The following is a 20,381-nucleotide window of genomic DNA, read 5'->3' as shown; positions in this document are numbered from 1 at the left end:
GTCTACATTCAAGATGCATGCTTTAATATGAACCTTCTTTGCTACATCAAAAAGAAAGATGCTTAATCCAACTGACATAAGGTCATGGACTCATGAGGAGGAGAAATTATATAATATTATGATAGTATGGTCATGTGGTACATCTTGTATACGTGTTATAATCTAGGTGAACGATATAGTTTATTTTTCTCCTTTTTAGAAAATAATATCAATAAATATTCATTACACGTGTATAAGATGTAGTACGTGGTCGTACTTCAATAGTATTCTAGCCATCATCCAGTTCTTTAAATATATATATATATATTTCTCCAGCCAACCAAACCATTCAATCTCAGTCTCTCATTCAAAATATATAAAGACCTCTGCTTCTTCTCTTCCTCTGTCTCCTGCTAAATTCAATTTTTGCTCACATGGGTAGGCTCAATCCTATACTTGTTTGGTCGCTTTGCCTTAGTTTGTGCCTCTTTCTCTGTCCCACATCGGCGCAGCTAAAAACAAACTTCTATGCCAACGTCTGCCCCAATGTCGAAAACATTGTAAAAAATGTCGTCACTCAGAAATTTCAACAAACATTTGTTACAGTCCCAGCAACCATCCGTCTCTTTTTTCATGATTGCTTTGTCCAGGTAACTCAACTGCTAAATTTGCCATAAGAAACTCAAAGATTGACAAGTTTTTTTACTTGGGTTTCGATCAAAATCTGATCTTTGTTTTTGTGCTGTGAAAAATAAAATGGTTTAGGGTTGTGATGCTTCGGTTTTAGTTGCTTCCACTGGAAACAACAAAGCAGAGAAGGATCATCCAGATAATCTGTCATTAGCTGGAGATGGTTTTGATACAGTGATCAAAGCCAAAGCAGCAGTTGATGCAGTTCCTAAGTGCAAAAACAAAGTCTCTTGTGCTGATATTCTTGCCTTGGCCGCCAGAGATGTCATTGTTCTGGTTTGTTCATGATCACATTAACTTCTGCTGCTTATTATTATTGTACCAATTAAGGGTGGGATTTGATGGTTGAGTTGATGTTAATGATAATTAATGTGTTAATTATTTAATGCAGTCTGGTGGACCTTCGTATGCTGTTGAGTTGGGGAGATTGGACGGGCTAAGTTCAAGTTCTAAAAATGTAGGTGGGAAGCTCCCCCAGCCAAGCTTCAATTTGAACCAGCTCAATTCCATGTTTGCTGCCCATGGGTTGTCCCAGGCTGACATGGTCGCTCTTTCAGGTAAGACCGCGTCTCTATTGACCAATCATAATGTGATGGGTGTTGTGTGTGCGGTGAGAAATTCTTTGGTCCAACGGTTAGACCAAGTCATCCATCCGGCCACAAACATAAACAATAGAGCTCTCCGGCATTGGATGAGCTAGTATGAGGCCATAGGGACTAAAATACAGAAGATTTCCGTTGTTTATGTATGGTCAGATGAGTGACGTGACTAATAACCGAACCAATGAATTTATCGAGTGTGCGGATTTAGACACTAATTAATAAGGATTCCAAGTGTCCCACCTAATAATTGTCTTTCGATTGGCACACATCACACACTAAAAAGCAAGAAACATATGCAGAAGTAGAGATTTTAATGACTTTTTTTGTGCTTTTAGCAACTGTGTTCACTTACAACTTGTTATCCTTAACAAAGGATTGTGTTGTGTATATAACTTGTTATAGTACTAATAAGCAAGCATCATGTTTTTGCAGCGGCGCACACCGTTGGATTCTCTCATTGCAACAGGTTTTCCAATCGGATTTACAGCTTCAGCCCAGGGAACCCAGTGGACCCCAGTCTCGACAAAACTTATGCAACTCAACTCCAACAGATGTGTCCAAAAAATGTGGACCCCGACATAGCCATCAACATGGACCCAAACACGCCCAGAACCTTTGACAATGTCTATTTCAAGAATCTTGAACTTGGGCAAGGCCTTTTTACGTCAGACCAGGTCCTTTTCACGGACGCGAGGTCTCAGCCCACGGTAAAAACCTGGGCCAAAGACAACGCTGCTTTTCAACAGGCTTTTATTACCGCGATGACCAAGCTGGGCCGGGTCGGAGTCAAGACCGGCAATAACGGAAATATTCGTAGCGATTGTAGTGTTCTTAACTAAGAGGGAAATATTTGGGTTTTTTTATAAAAAAATTTGAAGGATGGCAAAATTCAGCTTCGGGTTTTCTCTGTTTTTTTTTTAATAAAAAAATTCCAATCATTTTATTTTATTTAGCTGGCGGTATATGTAATAATGGTTAGGATGGCAAGATGTCAAACTGCAATAGACAACTGGACTTGAGAGCCCCATTCAATTTGTTCAACATGAAGGCCGCAATAATTTCCAGATTCTCGTTATAAATTAATTTGCACAAAGAAGACTTTTGACTCTGTCTGGTGCATTATTTTATAAGTCTTTCTTTTGTTGTCATGTAGACCCCAACGCTGAGTCATTTGAAGGAGATTTGATTTTTCTTTTTGGTTTCTTTTGGGAGAGGAGGTTTGATTTTTCAAGATGCTTAGCTTGTCATTATCCTCTAGACTTTCTACTGTTCCTTGATGGTTTCGTGTATGCATCATTGTTTGCTAATCCTCAACTTAATCTGGTGTGATAAGACCCTCTCCCACTAATCCTTGTTCGCTAATCTTCATCTTAATTTGGTGAGACCCCATATGCAATGAAATGCTTGCAAGCTGTTTTTTGTTTTGGGTTTGGTAAACAATCCATCACTTTAATGCCCAGCTTAGTTCCAAGCCTACATTATTAGACTCGGCTAATACGCTATTTAATATTATTGAACTAAATCTGGTCGGAGACTTGTCATATAAAAAATATCAGATTAGTAGAAATAAAATTGTTTCCCCAATAATACCAACAACAAAAATTTATTTCCCAAACAGATGATTAATATTGTAGGGTAGGTTCTTGAACTCTGGCTGCTAGTGAAGGAAAAGTCTAAAACATCACAATTAACAAGTCATCTTCAACAGATCTATACAAATCATTTTGAATCCCCATCTTGATATATTATCACATGAGTCCACAGTCAACACCTTCACTCGCATTATTTGTACGTAACATGCCCTTGTGTCTATATGTAATGATGCAAGTAAAATTTGCACCAAGAGGGGGCTTTGAGCAACATTTGTGGTAAACATGGCTGGCCTATAAACTAAGCTACTCATAGGGCCAGGGAGCACAGATTCAATCAATCTAGCTCAGGGTGTACCTGGTTTCGAAAGCAATGTCCTCCATGCAAAACACTAGCTCAGCAAACCTAAGTTAAAACTATTGAATCCCAAATTTTGAAAGGGGAGAGCTATTCGTGCTCTTTGTAGGGGCACGACTAGCATTCCCCTTTCAAATTTCATCCCTAAATGCACAAGCTGTATGATGAGTGATAAAAAAAAAAGTGTCAATTTGGTTATAACTTACAATATATTCTATTTGTATCGATACATAACCTAGAAGGGAAGTTGGCTGAAGCCAATAGTTGGGGGAGAGGGCAAATGAAAAGAAACAGGACCCAGATTTGTGAAAACTGAAGATAAACTTCCACGATTCTAAAATGAGCATTCAGGTGCACATTACAGTCAGTAAATTTGTCTGCAACACTCAACAACAACAAGATTGACTCAATGTTTTCTTCTTTTTTCAACTCCTTAAATCACAACTCAAGCATATCTATTTCCTTTAGCATTTGGGTTTGCATACTCCATCTTCCACTCCCCCACCCCCCAACCCCAAAAAGTTTACATCATATAACGATGATTCTAGTCCTCATTTTCTTGTTTCAAATATCTGTGTTTGGTGGTGGTAACTGTTTTGGGGATTCACTTCATTTATTTATTTATTTCGGGGACTTGAGTTTTCCCTTTTCATCCCAGTCAAATGTTCTAGAAGGGAAGGCAAGGTTTTTAAATGATGAATTGTTCTTCCATACACAGTAAAGAATATTAATAACAGAAGTATATGCTACAGGTACTAAACACGCATAAGAAGTTAAATACATGCCTTCCACCTTAAACTTTAGTTTCTGCTTGACAGAAGTCCAAACTTAATTCACAAGAAGTGCTTCATGTATATTTGTGTGTACGGCAAATAATTGATTTGAAGGATTTTTACGTAGTAATACTAAAACGCTAAAGTGATTTTATTGCCACGTGCAGATCAAGGTCCAAAAGCTTTCAATGAATATCATCTTAAAGTTGATGAATACTGTTAGCAACCACACACCACACAAGCACATGTAGACATACACACACCACATTCAAACATGGACAAGTATACTGTTATGGTATCAAATAATGATCTAGAATCACATGTAACAAGAAACTTTGCAGGCCTGGAAACTTTGAAGATAAGCTCTATTAAGAAAGATAAAATCAATAAAAACAATAGATATATGTTGAGGAGTGCCACTGACCTATTTGTTACAGCTACATTCAAGTCCCCATGTGTCTATACCTCCCAATGTCAAGGTATCTGTTATAATCAGCTCTGACCTATACAATCTAAACGCCTTGATCTAATTTTCCATTACTCCTACTTTTCTACTGTCTGCCAGTGCTCGCTTATCAAAGCAACAAGGTCAGATCAATATTATCAAAACTTATGGCTTGAGCCGAAACATGTACTAGTCAGTCAGTTCTGTTTTATGATGCATGCAAGCAAACCTTTTCAAGTTTGGTTGGCCAATCTTCTCCAAGTAATAGAGGGTTCAAATCCATTGCGACCTGGAAGTCCAATATAGATGCCGAACTGGGCCTGGTGGGTCTCTGTATGTATCTCACTGGACGCATCCCATTTGAACTTGCTTGACTATGTCCTTGATCTATGTGTTTATCCAGAGACCTTGAACCAGCTAAATCCAAACAGGGCTTTATTAATCTCTTTAGGAAAATCTCAAGGCCATTATTCAACAAGTTGGCACAATCCTCTGAGATTCCCATTCCCTCCATCGCCAACTTTTGCTCCAACCTCTTCCTTAAAGAACTAGTATCAGGTAGCTCACCACTGCTCTGACAAGTGTCATTGTAAATAGCAGGTCCTGATCCTTTAATTAACAGCTTTTTTGTCCTTCCAGAATTCATTGAGATGCCAAGAGGAGCTGTGAGAGGGCTCATGCTGTGAATGCTTGGGCTTTCAGCAGCCTGATCAACCTCTTCCCCATCTTCGACAGAGACAGGTGGTCTGCTTCCTAAAGAAAGCAGCTCGGTTGCCTTTTCTTGTTCTTGAATTTTGGAGATAGGACCCTCACATGCACTACTGTGGTTCTTACCCTGAGGCCTAAAAGGGGCCAAACCATCTCTTAACCTGCGATCGCGAAGATTTGGAGTTCTCCCTTTTCGAGGCGATTGGGGAAAATCTCTGCATAATAGTTGAAGACTACTTCTTTGACATCCATTTGGCACTTTAACACTCAGAGAACTTGCAATGTTGCTCTTTCTTGGTGGGGGAGTACTTGAAAGGCATGCATTTTTGAGTATTGAACGGATGAAATGATTATGAAGACAGACATTTTCTTTCCCAATTGTTGCAATGCAGAGTCTATCAAAGTCGGGTTTGCTAATCTTGAGACTCAAATATCTTGTAACAAGATTAAAGTACTTTCCCGCTTTTTGGCTCCCAACCTTCTTCTCAATCTGAGCTTTCAGTTCTAAAGTGTCTATCCGAGAAAATTGCCTGCTTGCTGGCATTCTGGTTTCAAATCAAAACCAAAATTCATTGAATTAGAAATCTAAACCAACCACTTATTCCTTATACTTCTATAAATTCTTCTGTTTTCATCTTCACCTTAACTCGCCAGTAAATTTAAGCTTTAAAAAAAATTGTCAACAGTTCCCATTGATAAACCCAAACATAACTATAGTATAAACTGCACAGAATTATATATATATAACAACCAAACAAACTCAAATTCTACATCTCAAATCCAAACCCCAATTGATTTCGTTTGATCTTTTTTTACCAAGCTAGTTTCAGTAAATAAAATTGACCTGCTGGAACAAGCTGTTGTATAGTGAAATTCGAAACGAAAGGTACAAAAACCCAGATATTGAGTTAGCTGAAAAGGAAACATTTCAACTTCATTCAACTAACAAAACACTCAACTACCCCAATTACAGGCATAGCACAGAATTTTCTCACCCAACTTAATCCAAAAGAAAAACAACAAATTTCCAAGAAAGCTCAAGCCTTTAGATTCAAAAGACTTCAAAGTAAGAAAAATTCAATTTCTTTCGTAGACCCAGTTCAGAATTTGACCAAGAAAAACGAACCCAATAAAGCAATTCAGACATTGAAACGAAAAAACCCAGGAAAAATACAGAAAATGGAACCAACCTGAATTCAGAAACTACGAAGCAGGATTTCCCTGAGCTTCACTGCACGGAACTGTAATTCTTCGATCACTGCATCTTCTACTTCATAGGGCTAGTAGGCAATACGCTGTTCAGAAGCTTCTTAGGTTGAGGCGAGTCAAAGACACGTGCGTTTAGGAAACCGCCAATCATCGTAAGAGTGTTCATACATACTCGTTTACTCCCAGGTCACAAGCACACGTGCGCATTGCTGGTTATTAGCCCACCAATTATTTTTTTGTTTCCGCAAAATTGTAAAAGGGCAAAATTTTCCTTTAATTTTAACACGATTTCTTAATCTCAAATTTTTCTTGTTTTGTTTTTTCAGATTTGTCACTTCAATTTTTGGCATGTCAATCTAAATTATCTATAATTTAATCTTATTTTTAACTCATACATGTTATATAAATTTAAACATACTTTCAACTCGATGATTGTCGTATTAATTTAAGTTACATATATACATAATATAAACTTGAGGAAATTTGTAACAATACTATTGAATTTTTACTATGAGTGTCACTTGACGAACTAAACTTGTCATTGTGCCAATTTACCATATGGACTAAGCTTTGTGCCAAAATGCCACCAACTCTCATGACCGGGAAGGAAATATTTTCGTTAAGAAAAAATTACGTGTGAGTCACGGAATCACTATTTTATTCATTTTACTCTCTAAATGGTATTCAATCTGTAGGGCAAATTTTTCAAAAACTCCGTTTTGGATTCTTTTAGTTTTGATCAAAATGATCTCAGGGTCTAAAATAGTATATTTTGATCATTTAATGGAGTAATGGGTGTTCAAAAATAATTTTAGGACTCATGATTACAGATTTGGGGTTTTGGATTTATTGCATGATAATAAAAATGAAGGTTATATACAATTTTTAGCCTCTAGGAAACAAAATCATAAACTTAATTTTATACTCTGAAGCTCTTTAAAGAAAAATCCAAAGTTGGGTGATGGTCATGCTTGAATTTGATAGCAAATTTGTGATTTTTCTTCCAAGAACTTCAAAGTATTTATATTCACTACTTGGTTTGTTCCTTCAATTTTAATTTCCTCAGTTTTTAAACGATTTAATATTTATTTTCTTTTTGGATACCAATCCAATAAAATTGGGTAACTTGAGTTTATTCGAATCCATCATAGGTTTGGGTTAAGTTTTCAACCCAAACAAACCCAAACCAAAGCCCAACTCGAAATGTAAAAGTCAAGTTGAGTTTGGGTTAGCCACCTCTGAATTCCTAGCATTCGAAGGTACTCGTGTTTTTGTTCCGCCTTACAAGTCAGTTTCCCACCAACTTTAGTTTGGCTCTATAATCTATTTTTAACAATCTGAAGCCCCAAACGAAAATATACAAAAACAATAAATTGGCTAATCTTGGATTGTATAATGGAAAATTGAGTCTTACCAAGAATTATTTCGGGTGGAAAGCACACGGAAGGAAGAATATGCTATAAGTATTCCTTATTGACTCAATGTGAATTACATTTTTTTACAAGTGACAATCTAAACTACTCTAATGTATGAAAAGGAAAATCAAAATGAAGTACAGAGGGACCGAGGCGTGGCTTAACTTTAATCCACATTTGCGAAAGTGGTATATATTTGACAGCATGAATCCTAACTTCAATATAGCATAAGACTATCTGAAAAGAGAGGACATAATTATTATATACACAGACACACATGGAAATTTGCCAAAATAAACAGAAGTGTTTTCTAGGTTTTAGATCGAAATAGTCTCCTATGGAAGTGCGCGAAATTGAAAGTTTGTGAGACATTCATTTTCCTTTTGTGAAACCAATCATAATTTTGTGGAATCTTGTTCAAATTCCCCGTACAACCGAAGCCAAATTACAGTTGGTCCACAATGTTTTTTAAAACGTAAGACGGTTTAAGAAGCAGGCCATATATACAAAAGACATCCAACAGCTGGTTTTGGACGCAATTAAACAAGACAGAAGCTAATTAATTACCATTCTATGCATGATGCTGCTGTTCAACTTTTCTTTTTTCTTTTTTCTTTTTTCTTTTTCTTTTTCCTTTCCTGACTGCAGAGAAAGCAAAATATACTTTTTTTTTAAAAAAGTTGGAAATTAAAAGATGGAATATAATTGTGAAAATATAAATAAAAAAATACACCTGATATTCATCTGAAGAAAGAAAAGAAAAAAATTATCAGTTTGCAGAGACAGAAAGGGAGGGAGTCTTTAGGTTATTGGCACAAACCAACCTTCATCCTCACATTAATTATAAATTTAAGCTCTCATCTACTATATATTAAAATACTAGTAGAAGAAGATGATTAATAACTAAAATTAGCTAAGAGAAGAAGGAAAAGAAGATTAATTCTATATTAATTAAGTTGTCAGATCATCTCATTATCTCATCCATGAGAGAAATTCGAACTTGTCAATTTCAAGCAGGCATCCAAGCAGTGGCAAACACAACATTGTGACCTTTCCATGTAAGCACAACATCTTCTTCCTCTCTCTTCAACCCCCAGCCAGCTGCATGCTCATCAAGCATGGCCTTCACTTCCAAAACCGCATCTTCCCCAAACGAAACGCTTCGGAAGTTGGCGTTTCTCATCCGCTGCACCCACCTGCATTTCGGCTCAACCCTCTCCACCCTCTGGAACCCCTCGTACGCTATCACGTTCTCAATCTTCCAACACATATCCGCCTCGTACCACTGCCTCTGCTTGCTCCCTCGCGGCAGAAACGTGTCCACGGTGTCATAAGGTATCCACAGGTAGTTGAAGGCCGACCTCAATCTACAAACTAGATTATTTGATGTCAAATCTGCGTCTTCGTCCACCAAAACCACAATAGTTGGATCCAAACCTCGAAGGGCTTTCAGAAACATGGTCCTGAGGGACGAACTAGTACTCGTAGAAGAGGATGAGGCTACATCATAACCATAAGAGCTGCTCGAACCACAGCTACTTAAATTTGGATTTGAGTTGATTGAAGGAAGGGTCAATGTTTCTTCAGGAATGTAGTGAAGCATCATGTGGCAATTTACCACAAGCGCCTCACCGCTCTCCGCGTACACTAAATTTTGCACGCGGAGCTGTTGGATTAGGTTGGCAAACCCGTCCGTATAACTGGACGGGATGACCCTAAACTCTAAAATTATATTTCTGGACCTCGCGAAATTTACCAGCTTGGAACCCAGTTCCTCGTAGGAGAGGTCCAGCATTGGGGGGACGTCCTCCGTGGAACCCGCCACGGTGAGCTTCAGCAGCGGAGGGCTCACATTAGCCTCTTGACGACCGGCAATGGCGTCAACGAGAGTTGGGATTTGCATGCAATGGGTCAAGCTGAGGTCAACAATGTGAATGACAGAATACCCTTCAACAGCTTCAAGAATGGCGGCATTAGCGGCTGTGAATCCAAACCTGTGCCAGGGGGTAAGGTCGATGAAGGAGGCGAGCTCGATGACGGAGAACTTGTGAGTGTGGATGGTGAAGTTGGCCTGGGAGTTGGCCATGGCGGCGAGGAGCTTGCAGCTGCCGATACGGGCTGCGCGGGCGATGAGGGCGCGGAGAAAGGCGCAGGTGAGGCGCTGGTTGCTGTCGCCGTCTTGCGGGGCGATGTTGTTGAGGACCCAGAGGATCTGCTGGGCAAGCGTGGCGTCGTTGGTTTCGATGGCGTTGGCGCAGTGGACAAGCAGCTGCTCCATGCAATTGGCGTCGCCGAAGTTGGTGCCGAGGGCTTTTGCGGAGGTGGGGAAGCCGGGCCAGGGGCGGGTGCGGTGGGTTTGGTTCTTGTTTATCATGGGGAGATTGGAAAATGGTGCGGTGATAATTTGGTGCAAGGCTGGGGGTGGTGCCTCAGTAAATTGCATCATTGAGAAAGGGAGGTACTTAATTCAGAAAAAAGAAAGTAAATAAAAGAAAAAGAAGAAGAAGAAGATGGAGTTACTACGAGGAGGTGTTCAGAAGGAAAGAGACCAGACTGGTAGTGGGTTGGGTTTTTGGCATTGGGAAACTTAAAATTGGTGATAGCAGGAGGGTTGGGAGAATTGATCTGCAAAACTTACGGATGGAAACAAAATTGAGGGTTCAGCTTTTTTTGTGTGAGGAGTGAAAAAATATTGGCGTTGGTGGTTATTGACATGGGGGATGAAAAGGGACTGATCAGGAGGATTGAAACTCTCATCCCCAAAAGGAGAAAAAAGAGAGAGAGAAAGAGAATATAAATTGGAAGTCAAATTGGGCAAAAGAGACTGATCCTAACTGATTTCAGGCTTTTTTGTTCTGATGGAAATTCAGAACCACTGGTGTAAAGTGACAATATTACAGAGGAGATGGATAGATATGTATCAGCAAAAGCTAGAATGCTAGGTGGGCTAGGTGGATGGTGCAATAAGGCAACAGAAGATTGAACAAACCTTTTTAAGCTACAAAAGGGTGTAATCCCTTTTCATATCTCCCTTTTGCTGCTTTTTCTTGATCAGGTAATTAGAGAGAGAGAGAGAGAGAGAGAGGAGAGAGAAGGGTGAATGAATCTGATATATGATATGATGATGAGATAAAGGAGGAGCAGGAGCATGAAGGAGCAGGAGGGGCTGCTGTGGGTGTGCTTTATGTGTGCGAGTTGCATTTTGGTGGCATGTGAAGTTAGCCGGCCAGGGGGTTGTCTGTATGTGGAAGTTGAGATTTTGTCATGGACTGGGAGGGAAGGGGAGGGTGGGATCGGATGGCAGTTAATCTTTTTTTTAGGTTGAGTATTAGAGTACTTTATCATCACATAACTCATCAACATATTCATATTGAGGGACACCCTTATAGAGCTTATTTTGTATTGTATTTTTCTAATTCAAATCATTTATTTTGTAGATATTCATTCAATATCATCTCTACAAAAAAAAAAAAAAAAAAAAAACCTTGAATCCAATATCATTTGACCACTCAATTGAATTATTGAAATTTTAGTATTTTTTTCAACAACTGTGTTCATTGATTTTGTATGACACAATTGGATATCAAAATAGTTTTTGATTTCTCTAATTTTTTGTAAAGATGATCTATGAATATAGAGTTAAAAATAGATAGTTTGGATTATTTTAAAAAAATTCATAAAGGACTTTAAAAGAGATCCTTCATATATATACATATATATATATATATATGTGTATCACGGGCCGCCATATATCATCATCATATCACGCATATCATGAACAAATCATTTTTTTTGGGGAGGGGGGGGGACAGTTTTAGTTTTCTTTCTTCTATTGTTACCATGAATCATTCCTTTCATGAGCAGTACTATTTTGGCGCAATGCCTTTTGGTAAAAGATTCAATATACAAATAATATAGAGGAAATAAAAAATCAAACACAAGTACTCACCTCTTACAGTAATATTATTTGTACCATATTACTAATTGCATTGCTACAATGGATTAGTGAACCTCATCTACCGTATTTGGGACTCTTATCTAATAAAGAGGTATACAGTAAATATGGTACAAATAGAATCGTTTAACCACATATGCTTATAAGTTAGAAATAATTTTTAAGATACTATCTTTCTTCAAAAATTCTTAGCTGTGCAGGTCACACTGCCACATGATGTTACCATTTCAAATGTTATAATATACGTGGATGACATGATTGACATTTCATAAACTTAGGATATAGTTTAAATAACTATGTTCATTGACATGTTATAACATGACTCAATTTTTTTTAAGAACTGATAACATGAATCAATTGGTTACACAGTCTAGACTTAAAAAAAAATCCATTCTTACACACCCTGATAACAACGACGAAAATGTGCAGCTCTGGTTTTGAAATTTAATTTTTAGTTTGGGTGATATTTTGCAAGTAAGAATATGACAATTCTAGTCCCCAAGTGATCCTCAAATAATTTTATTTGAACCTACTTTGAAAAGATATAAATTGGGTTAATCTTGATAGCTAGGGAAAATGTAAAAGTAAATAAATAAAAGACACAAAAACAAAAACTCCTCTAAAAAGGAAAAATAAATACAATTAAATTAGGAAAAAATTACTTGAACTTTTCTTAAATTTGCCACTTTGTACATGTATCCCCTTTTCTTAAATTTACTATCTTCATTATCAACAATGTTGTTGTATATAAAGTAATTATATATGGCATCAAAAGATGTAAATTTTGTCTTTCTTAAGGGAAAATCCATTTGGCAAAAAGTGATGGTCCAAAAGTTTCATATAGTACATGTGTATGATCATGGATCTAGCTTGTTGATTGGTCATCTTTATTTTAGAGAGAGAGAGAGAGAGCGAGAGAGAGAGAGAGAGAGAGTGGAGATATCTATACAATATGAAAACAGAAGGTCGACCTCATTGTCCTCGACAATGACCATTCCTTTGTCGCATCGATGCATGTAAAACTTTGGCTTGCCATGAGAGAATAATGAAACTTATACATGTCAAAAAACTAACAAATTGTATATCCTTGAATACCTTTTTTTATATGATTTTCTTTTTGTCCATCCTCCGGTGGATATAATATTATAATTACGCGCATGATCATATTTATCCAATTTCAAACTCGTACAGTATATATACGACCAAAATTGTTAGGTGTGCGTGGAGCAAATATCTTTAATTATACAAGTATTCCAATGCTGCTTGAGTTGTTAGGTACGTGAAATGATCTAACGGATATATAACTCGTTTAGGTAAGAATACTTTTTTAAACGAGTCGTTTCTCTTTATTTATAAATTACAGTTTGAAATAACAAATAGTTGAATCTTAATTATATATTATATTAAATAACAGATAAAATACTCTAGCATACGTCATTCAAATTCAGTTTGATCCAAGTCTTGTCCCATCCAAAATAATAATTCAATCGAAGCTTAGCTAGTCTTAAACTAGACCTTAAATTGCAAGTGTGAGTGAGTATACAAATAATAGGGATGAGTTGGCTGATAGATCCAGAGACGCAGCCCTTGGTTTTGTCATGTGCTCACTAATTATAATATGGCATCAACTTGTCAGCTGTCATTACACTAATTAAGACTGAAATGATTAAAGGCCATGCATGAAAAGAAATCATATATAAAGCTTAGCTAGCTCTCAACTCCACCCGGCCGTCATTTTATCACTACTTGTGTCTCCTTCCATAGTTTCATATTCTTTCTTCCCCCAATCTTATACGCATCAAGGAATTATCTTTTATATTCTTATTCTTTCATATTCAGACACTTCTTTTTATACAAAGTGATTCCATTTTCGTCAGCTTACTCTGCCCACTCGATATGCTCTTTTAATTATACTTCAATTCCAACATTCTCTCTCTCTCTCTCTCTCTCTCTCTCTCTCTCTGGATTGCAATATTGCAATTGCACAAACAAATTGGTGATGAGATCTTATCCAGGACCAGGACCAGTTTTGGATATTCACTTTTATTTGATGATGCATGTGAATAGCTCGACCATTTGGAAAGGGGTCCAGGGGCTTATGCATATCTTATAATCTGCCCTTTGTGTATGGATGCTATGGACTCGTGATACACAAATCTCTTTTGTTCCTTCTTCGAGGACTGGTCACTGCTCTGTGCCTTGTAACGACCCCAACCCCACCTTAAATTGACCACTCAATCTTTAAAACCACTCACGAAGAAAAATGACTCACAGCTTCCTCCAAATCTGCACAACCTAATTTACCCTTTCTATGTATATCCCCTTTTTTAAAGGGAAATTAACCCCTTCTGAGATTTTATATTCGACATTCGTTTTTGGCACAAAGTTACACCCTACTCCTTCATCAAGTACAAAACCCTAAACTTTATATATAAATGATTGAATTATGTTGGCGAATCCTTACTTAGTTAGGATTTTGGTTCCTTATTATGTTAGGATTTTAGTTACTTACCATTTATCTAGTCATATTATAATTGAGATTTATTTCATATTATAATTTATATTTATTTTCTATTGTAATTTAGATATATTTCCTATTTTATTTGGATTAACACATCTTTGTACTTGTATAAATACCTCCATATTAGAGAAGAATAATAATATGAGTGTATCTTAGTATAACTGAATATTTGCCATACTTTGTTTGACATGGTATCAGAGCCTAGTTTTTCTTGTGACCTATATTTGCGGTCTCCTTGAGAGTCGTTGCTAATCCTTGAGATCCTCTGACAAATTAAGAGTCGTTGGCGTTCCTCATTCCTAACCCATCATGGGTCTTCACCTTGTTGTAAATCCCCGTTTCTCTTTTCCTTAATAATTAACATATATTTCTTCTGTCTTAGCCATAGCCGCACCTTTCTGCAATTTTATTATCTCTGTCCTTACCGTGTTTATGTTGAGTCATTACCTTTCTTTTTCTCTACCTATGCTTGCTGCTGCCTTTTTTCTCGTACTCTTCATCTCTCTATGAGTTTGCTTTCTTTTAAAATCAAATTGAGCCCATGTTAGTTTCAGTCTCTTGCACTCACAGCTGAGCCTCTCTTTTAAATGTATACCATATGGGCAACACGCCCTTTGGCCATTGATTACCTGATCTCTTTCCTTTGTGAGCCTCGTCACTGCTCACCGAGCCATCTCAAACCTCCATAAGCTTCACACGCCGAGCCTTCTCCTAACGGCCTTTGTCTCTCTCTATCTGCCGAGCTACACTGCGATGTTCCTTTGCACACCGCTCTGGTCCTCTCTCTCTCTGTGCACACCTATATGGCCCTTTTTCCCATTTGATAATGTGTTTCACTTCCTGCCTAGAAACATCTGTGTTTTCTTACTCTCTATTTATTTGGGTGTTACTTTCTCCAAATCTCGACTCTCATACATCGTCGGATTTGAGGGGAGTGACACGCTCATCTATTCCTCTGCAATTCATTACCTATCTGTCATATCTGATTCTTCTACATCTGAGCGTCGGTCCACATATGTTTCTTAAGTGCCACTTTTCTTATGGTTCTAACGACCTCTTCTCTTGGGAGAGAGGGAGTGAAGAGAAGTTGTCTCTATTATTGCTTGCCACGATTGTTTGCCCAGGGGAGTGAAGAGAAGTTGTCTCTGTTGTTGTTGCTTCTGATTGTTTGCCCTGCCTTGTCTTGTTGGTGCAGTGCCTTATATTGCTCTTCTTGGTGCAGTGCCTTGTGTTGTTCTTGCTATCAGCTTTGTTGTCTCTTCTGGGGACATTGTTATTGTTGCTTATGCCTTTGCTGGTGTGTTTCTATTATGGTCACGGCTGTTGACCGTGCCTTCGCTTTTGACTTTCTTTGCTTTACCTTACCTTATTTTTTTGAGGTTTGGCTTTATCTTGCCTTACCCTATTTTTTAGGGTTTGGTTTCTGTCATATCTACTACCGTGCTCACGTAGATTTTGTGTTCTGCCTTACCTCGCTATGCTAACAGGCTCTTGTGTTTTGCCTTATCTATTGTGCTCACAAGGATTACGTATTCGCCTTATCTCGTGCTTACAGGATTTTGTGTTCGCCTTATATCTGTCATGCTCACATGGTTTTTGTGTTCGCCTTATATGCCGTGCTCACGAATTTTGTGTTATGCCTTATTTACTACCGTGCTCACGGGGTTTCGTGTTCGCCTTACCTATTGCCGTGTTCACTGGGTTTCTACGTGTTCTGCTATGTGCCCTATTTTTTAGGGTTTGCTCTTGTGTTTCCGCTGCAAACTTTGCTTTAATTTGTCACTTGTTTCACTAGTGGTTGACTAAAAGACCTTCTCTACAATTGGTGCTTCTCAAGTATGGTGTTCAGTGACTCGCTTGTCAAGTTGGGTTTGCGAAATATCTTTGCTCAACTTGAGGGGGAGTGTTGGCGAGTCCTTACTTAGTTAGGATTTTGGTTCCTTACTATGTTAGGATTCTAGTTACTTACTATTTATCTAGTCATATTATAATTGAGATTTATTTCCTATTATAATTTATATTTATTTTCTATTGTAATTTAGATATATTTCCTATTTTATTTAGGGTTAACACATCTTTGTACTTGTATAAATACCTCCATATTAGAGAAGAATAATAATATGAGTGTATCTTAGCATAACTGAATATTTGCCCTACTTTGTTTGACAAATTAGTCCCTATATCATCATGTTTACGAGCTCTAATTATTGATTAACATAATATTTTATTATATGACTAACATATAACATAATAGAATTGACAGACACATATATAACAAGTCATCAAGCTGTGAAGAAATAAAACAATATATATCCCCTTCTATTGAGGGACACCCTTTAGGATCTCATATGAATTTTTTTTTCAACGATCCAAACCATCTATTTTTCACATCTTTATTTAGAGATCATCCTTGAAAAAAATCATGCAAATTGAAAATCATTAAGACATTTAATTGAGACCGACAAAATCAATAAATACGGTACTTCAATAAAGTACTTAAATTTCAAAAATGTAATTGAATGGTCAAATAAAGTCGGATTAAAGTGATTTTTTGTAGGGATGATCTTCGAATGAATATATATCAAATAAACAGTTTGGATTAGTGAAATATAATGCGGAATGAGCCCTACAACTTTAAAAATGTCCCTCAATAGAAGCTCTCTAATATATATATACACATTTCTAGAGAAAACTTCCCATGCATGGGACAACCCTTTTCACCAATCTACTCTTCCTTTGAAATGATTGACTTTTTCTTTTGATAAAATAAGGCATGCATTAAAAGAAACTAATTCTGAACTGTTTCTTGAAACCTTTTTGAAGTCTTTTCTGGGTCCAGGTTTCAATTTCTAAGGCATCTGCATCCTAAAACAAACTAAAAATACACCATGCATAAAGGTTTTGTAACCAAATCAGCTCCCTGAAAAGGTCTCAGAAAGGGTTTGTCATGTTTGCTTCCCAACCATGGTTTTTATTTATGCCACCAAAGTTGAAACTTTGCACTGTTCAAATGAAGAGGAATCTAATTAGACAAAAAGTTAGCGACCCACCTTTTTCTTCCCAAATGCAGATGCAGTGAAATAATTTAGGTTATCTTTTCCAGGCTTTTTCAAAATGGCATGCATCTAAAGAAGAGCATTCTCATGAGAAGAAGAATCCAAGGGAAACATATAAGGAGAATGATGTAAGTTAAGGAATTGAATTTTAATAGTTTTGGATGTTTGGAATTTTGAGGAGGATTCCTTAACCTGATGAGAAACAAAGACTAGACGACATATTGGGCAAAGCAAATGCATGGAGCTTTTTTTTTGGCATTTCTCATTAGAGAGAATTCTCTGGCACCTATGCTCTCCTTGGTTTTTCTCCCATAAGACAACACTAAAAACAAAGGTGTAAGCATGAATCTAGGAATGTAACCATGTGCTTGAGATCGATACCCAAATCAACACATTTCTTTGTGTTTCAAAATTTAAGCACACTGTCTTAGGATTATATATATACAAACTTTAAACAGTAACAAGTAGTTGCCCAAAAACATAGCAAAGCCAAAAGCATAAAGACGCTTCGAATGTTGAGCTACGGAAAAAAGGACAATTATTACCACTTTAAACAAAATTTCAGACCTGAGTTTTGTGATGCCACCCAATGATTGATAAGAGTCCCAATTGGATTTTAAATATTTATATGCCAATTGGTCAGGCATCTAATGGCGTTTTAGGAATCATAATCTAATTGGTATATTTGATTTTCAAGGGCATATTCTTGTACTGGTGATATATAATACAATGATTACATCATGTTATGGTACTTGAAACTTTTGTCCAAGAGTGATTAAGTACTTGTACGCCTAAGCCCACGCATCCATCCATCCTCACCGTTCCTCTAAATTTTTACACTTTCGGTCTTGTTTGGTTTACGGAATAGATTTGAGAGGAAATCACTTCTCATGTCATTTCTCCATGGATGAAATGAAGATTCTTTTCCTATGTTTGGAAATCCTGGGAAAGTAACCAAGAATTACCACTTTATTTCTTTTTATGTGTTTGGTTTGTGTAGGAATGTAAAACAAAGTTTGTTTAATTTTCTAATTATACCCATATGAAATCAAATAAAAAAAAAAGAATGCATTTAATGTTGTTTTATAATTATAAATTGTTAATGGAGACAATATGATCATGAAAATATGTATTTAATGTTGGCTCATTTTCCCAAACTTTCCAGCAAGGAGGAAAACAAAACCCAATGAGGGAGGGCTTCACTTTTCCCCTACTTTCCCATGTCCAAGACAATAATTTTCCATACTTGAACTGTTGACCCACCACTAGCAACATCAATATTGTCCCCTATTTAACCACTTATTTGGCAAGCGTGGGGTTCTATATAAAAGGCCATCGATGTTATTAGATTGGAAGTCATTCATTATATAAGACTTTTTATTTTGTTAAGTTTCTGATATGGGACTGTGTATTCTTCAACATGGACTTACCAAACATGGAAATATTGATTTCTCATCCCTAAGTCTCCTTTTCCATGAACCAAAAGGGACCGAAAAGGGTACAAATAACTCATTTTGATTTCTGCTCTTCAACTATTTTGACCCATGATAGTATGTATAACTTGTACAATTTTAAACTCTTTGAGCCAGTTAGTCTAGACCGAAATACTCTTGATTTATACTTGATATGTTTAATTATTTTTTCACTAGCCGTAGCCGACTGTCTGGCCATTTTTCACTAGCACAGCAGCTGAAACTCCAATCAACCCAGTTGCACAGCCAACACTGAACTCCCAATACTCTTTCACAGTGCCCTCAAATTCAGGTCCATAATTGAGACAACTTGTTTTGAGAATACGTGGAAAACCAAAAACAAAAGCTCAAGCTTGGGCTGGATCCATAGCTTTATCTCCTCGTGGGCCTTGGGGACTCTCATGTCCCAAGTAAAAATAGATCCAACCCATTTCGTAATCAGGTTCAACCGTACTCTTATGTCCTCGTGCAAGAATTCTATAGTAATGGTCTTATGTATGGTCCTATCTCTTAACTGTACTCTATGAATGTAGGGAGCAAAGAAAAGAAATATCTAACTTGTATAAATAAATAAAAAACTGAATGTGAACAAATAAATTTATATATATATATAGAAAAATAGAATAGTAAAAGAAATAAACTGAAATGGTGATGGGCCTTGAAGATGGCCCTAGAATTTGAACATGCCAAGGGCCTTCATCGCTTTAAGGTTGGGTTGAATGAATCAACTAGAGTTTAGAGTTGGAGGCAAAAGGGTATTATTGGCAATGGCAAATATTTCACAGTACATTGGTTTTTATCTTTAGATTAGACGCATGAACGAGTCGTGGACTACCCAACCTCATACGCAGCACCGAATTGGACCAATAAATGGGTTGGGCCCACCATGATCACGTGCAAGAAAACATTCCATGACGTCATCACATGCATCCTTCAAAAGCCGACGGTGTTGGGGTCAAGGAAATCGGCGCATTGGATGAGGTGGATGCTTTTGTAATTTGTACGTTCCGGCGATTGAGGGAAAGGTCACGTGAAGTCTCGTGTCCTACACCATTCCATGTCGGCTTATGCTCATACACAGCACTGCTCCAATTTTGCAGGCCGGTCTTCTTTTCTTTGAAATCCATCTTTGCTTTAAAGTTATATATCAAACAAAAATGGTTATCAAATCATTCAAATCCAATGGTCAAATTGGCATTAATTAAATAATATTATATCATCACCACTAAGTAATACTACTAATTAAATTATCAACGAGGTGTTAGTTAAATTGGCTCACGCTTTTGTATATTTCCGAGCAGTGGCGGAGCCAGGAATCGAAACACAAGGGGTCTTAGTGTAAAAGTCCCAAAAAAAAATTTAGGATGGAATCAACATATATATTCTACATATGCAAAAAAATGAAAATAAAAACTCACATTGTTACTAGAAATTAGTGCGATAAACATTCTAAGAATTTCATACTTCACTTACGCACTAAACACATAAACTTGAGACATCATTTTATTCGAGATCACATAGAAAAGGGAGGGAGGAGAGAGGAGATTATGTAGTTACCCTAAATTCCTTAATTAAACTGCTGCTTAAGTTTTATTTTAAAAAAAAATTA

At 37.1% G+C, this 20,381-nt stretch overlaps 3 protein-coding genes across 3 annotated transcripts; 1 reads left to right on the top strand and 2 right to left on the bottom strand.

Moving 5' to 3' along the window:
• Positions 1–319: 319 nt before the first annotated feature.
• LOC103336895 (peroxidase 51-like) lies at positions 320–2,401 on the top strand. Its single transcript, XM_008240028.3, has 4 exons — positions 320–629; positions 745–945; positions 1,061–1,226; positions 1,704–2,401. The coding sequence occupies exons 1-4, from the start codon at positions 414–416 to the stop codon at positions 2,108–2,110; spliced, it is 990 nt and encodes a 329-aa protein (XP_008238250.2). The 5' UTR covers positions 320–413; the 3' UTR covers positions 2,111–2,401.
• A 1,924-nt stretch (positions 2,402–4,325) lies between these two features.
• Positions 4,326–6,487, bottom strand: LOC103336885 (transcriptional regulator of RNA polII, SAGA, subunit). The gene is made up of 2 exons (XM_008240018.3): positions 6,335–6,487; positions 4,326–5,689 (listed from the first exon to the last, which is right to left on the bottom strand). The coding sequence occupies exon 2, from the start codon at positions 5,686–5,688 to the stop codon at positions 4,645–4,647; it is 1,044 nt and encodes a 347-aa protein (XP_008238240.1). The 5' UTR covers position 5,689; positions 6,335–6,487; the 3' UTR covers positions 4,326–4,644.
• Positions 6,488–8,484: 1,997 nt separating this feature from the next.
• Positions 8,485–10,916, bottom strand: LOC103336876 (GRAS family transcription factor). The gene has a single exon (XM_008240007.2). It carries the CDS (start codon positions 10,212–10,214, stop codon positions 8,778–8,780), a length of 1,437 nt encoding a protein of 478 aa, XP_008238229.2. The 5' UTR covers positions 10,215–10,916; the 3' UTR covers positions 8,485–8,777.
• Positions 10,917–20,381: the final 9,465 nt, after the last annotated feature.

This window comes from Prunus mume, linkage group LG1 (assembly GCF_029339155.1).
Source record: "Prunus mume cultivar Tortuosa linkage group LG1, ASM2933915v1, whole genome shotgun sequence".
In the NCBI taxonomy this organism is placed as follows: domain Eukaryota; kingdom Viridiplantae; phylum Streptophyta; class Magnoliopsida; order Rosales; family Rosaceae; genus Prunus; species Prunus mume.
The sequence above is the reverse complement of the archived record's forward strand: the minus strand, read 5'-3'. Positions and strand labels throughout refer to the sequence as shown.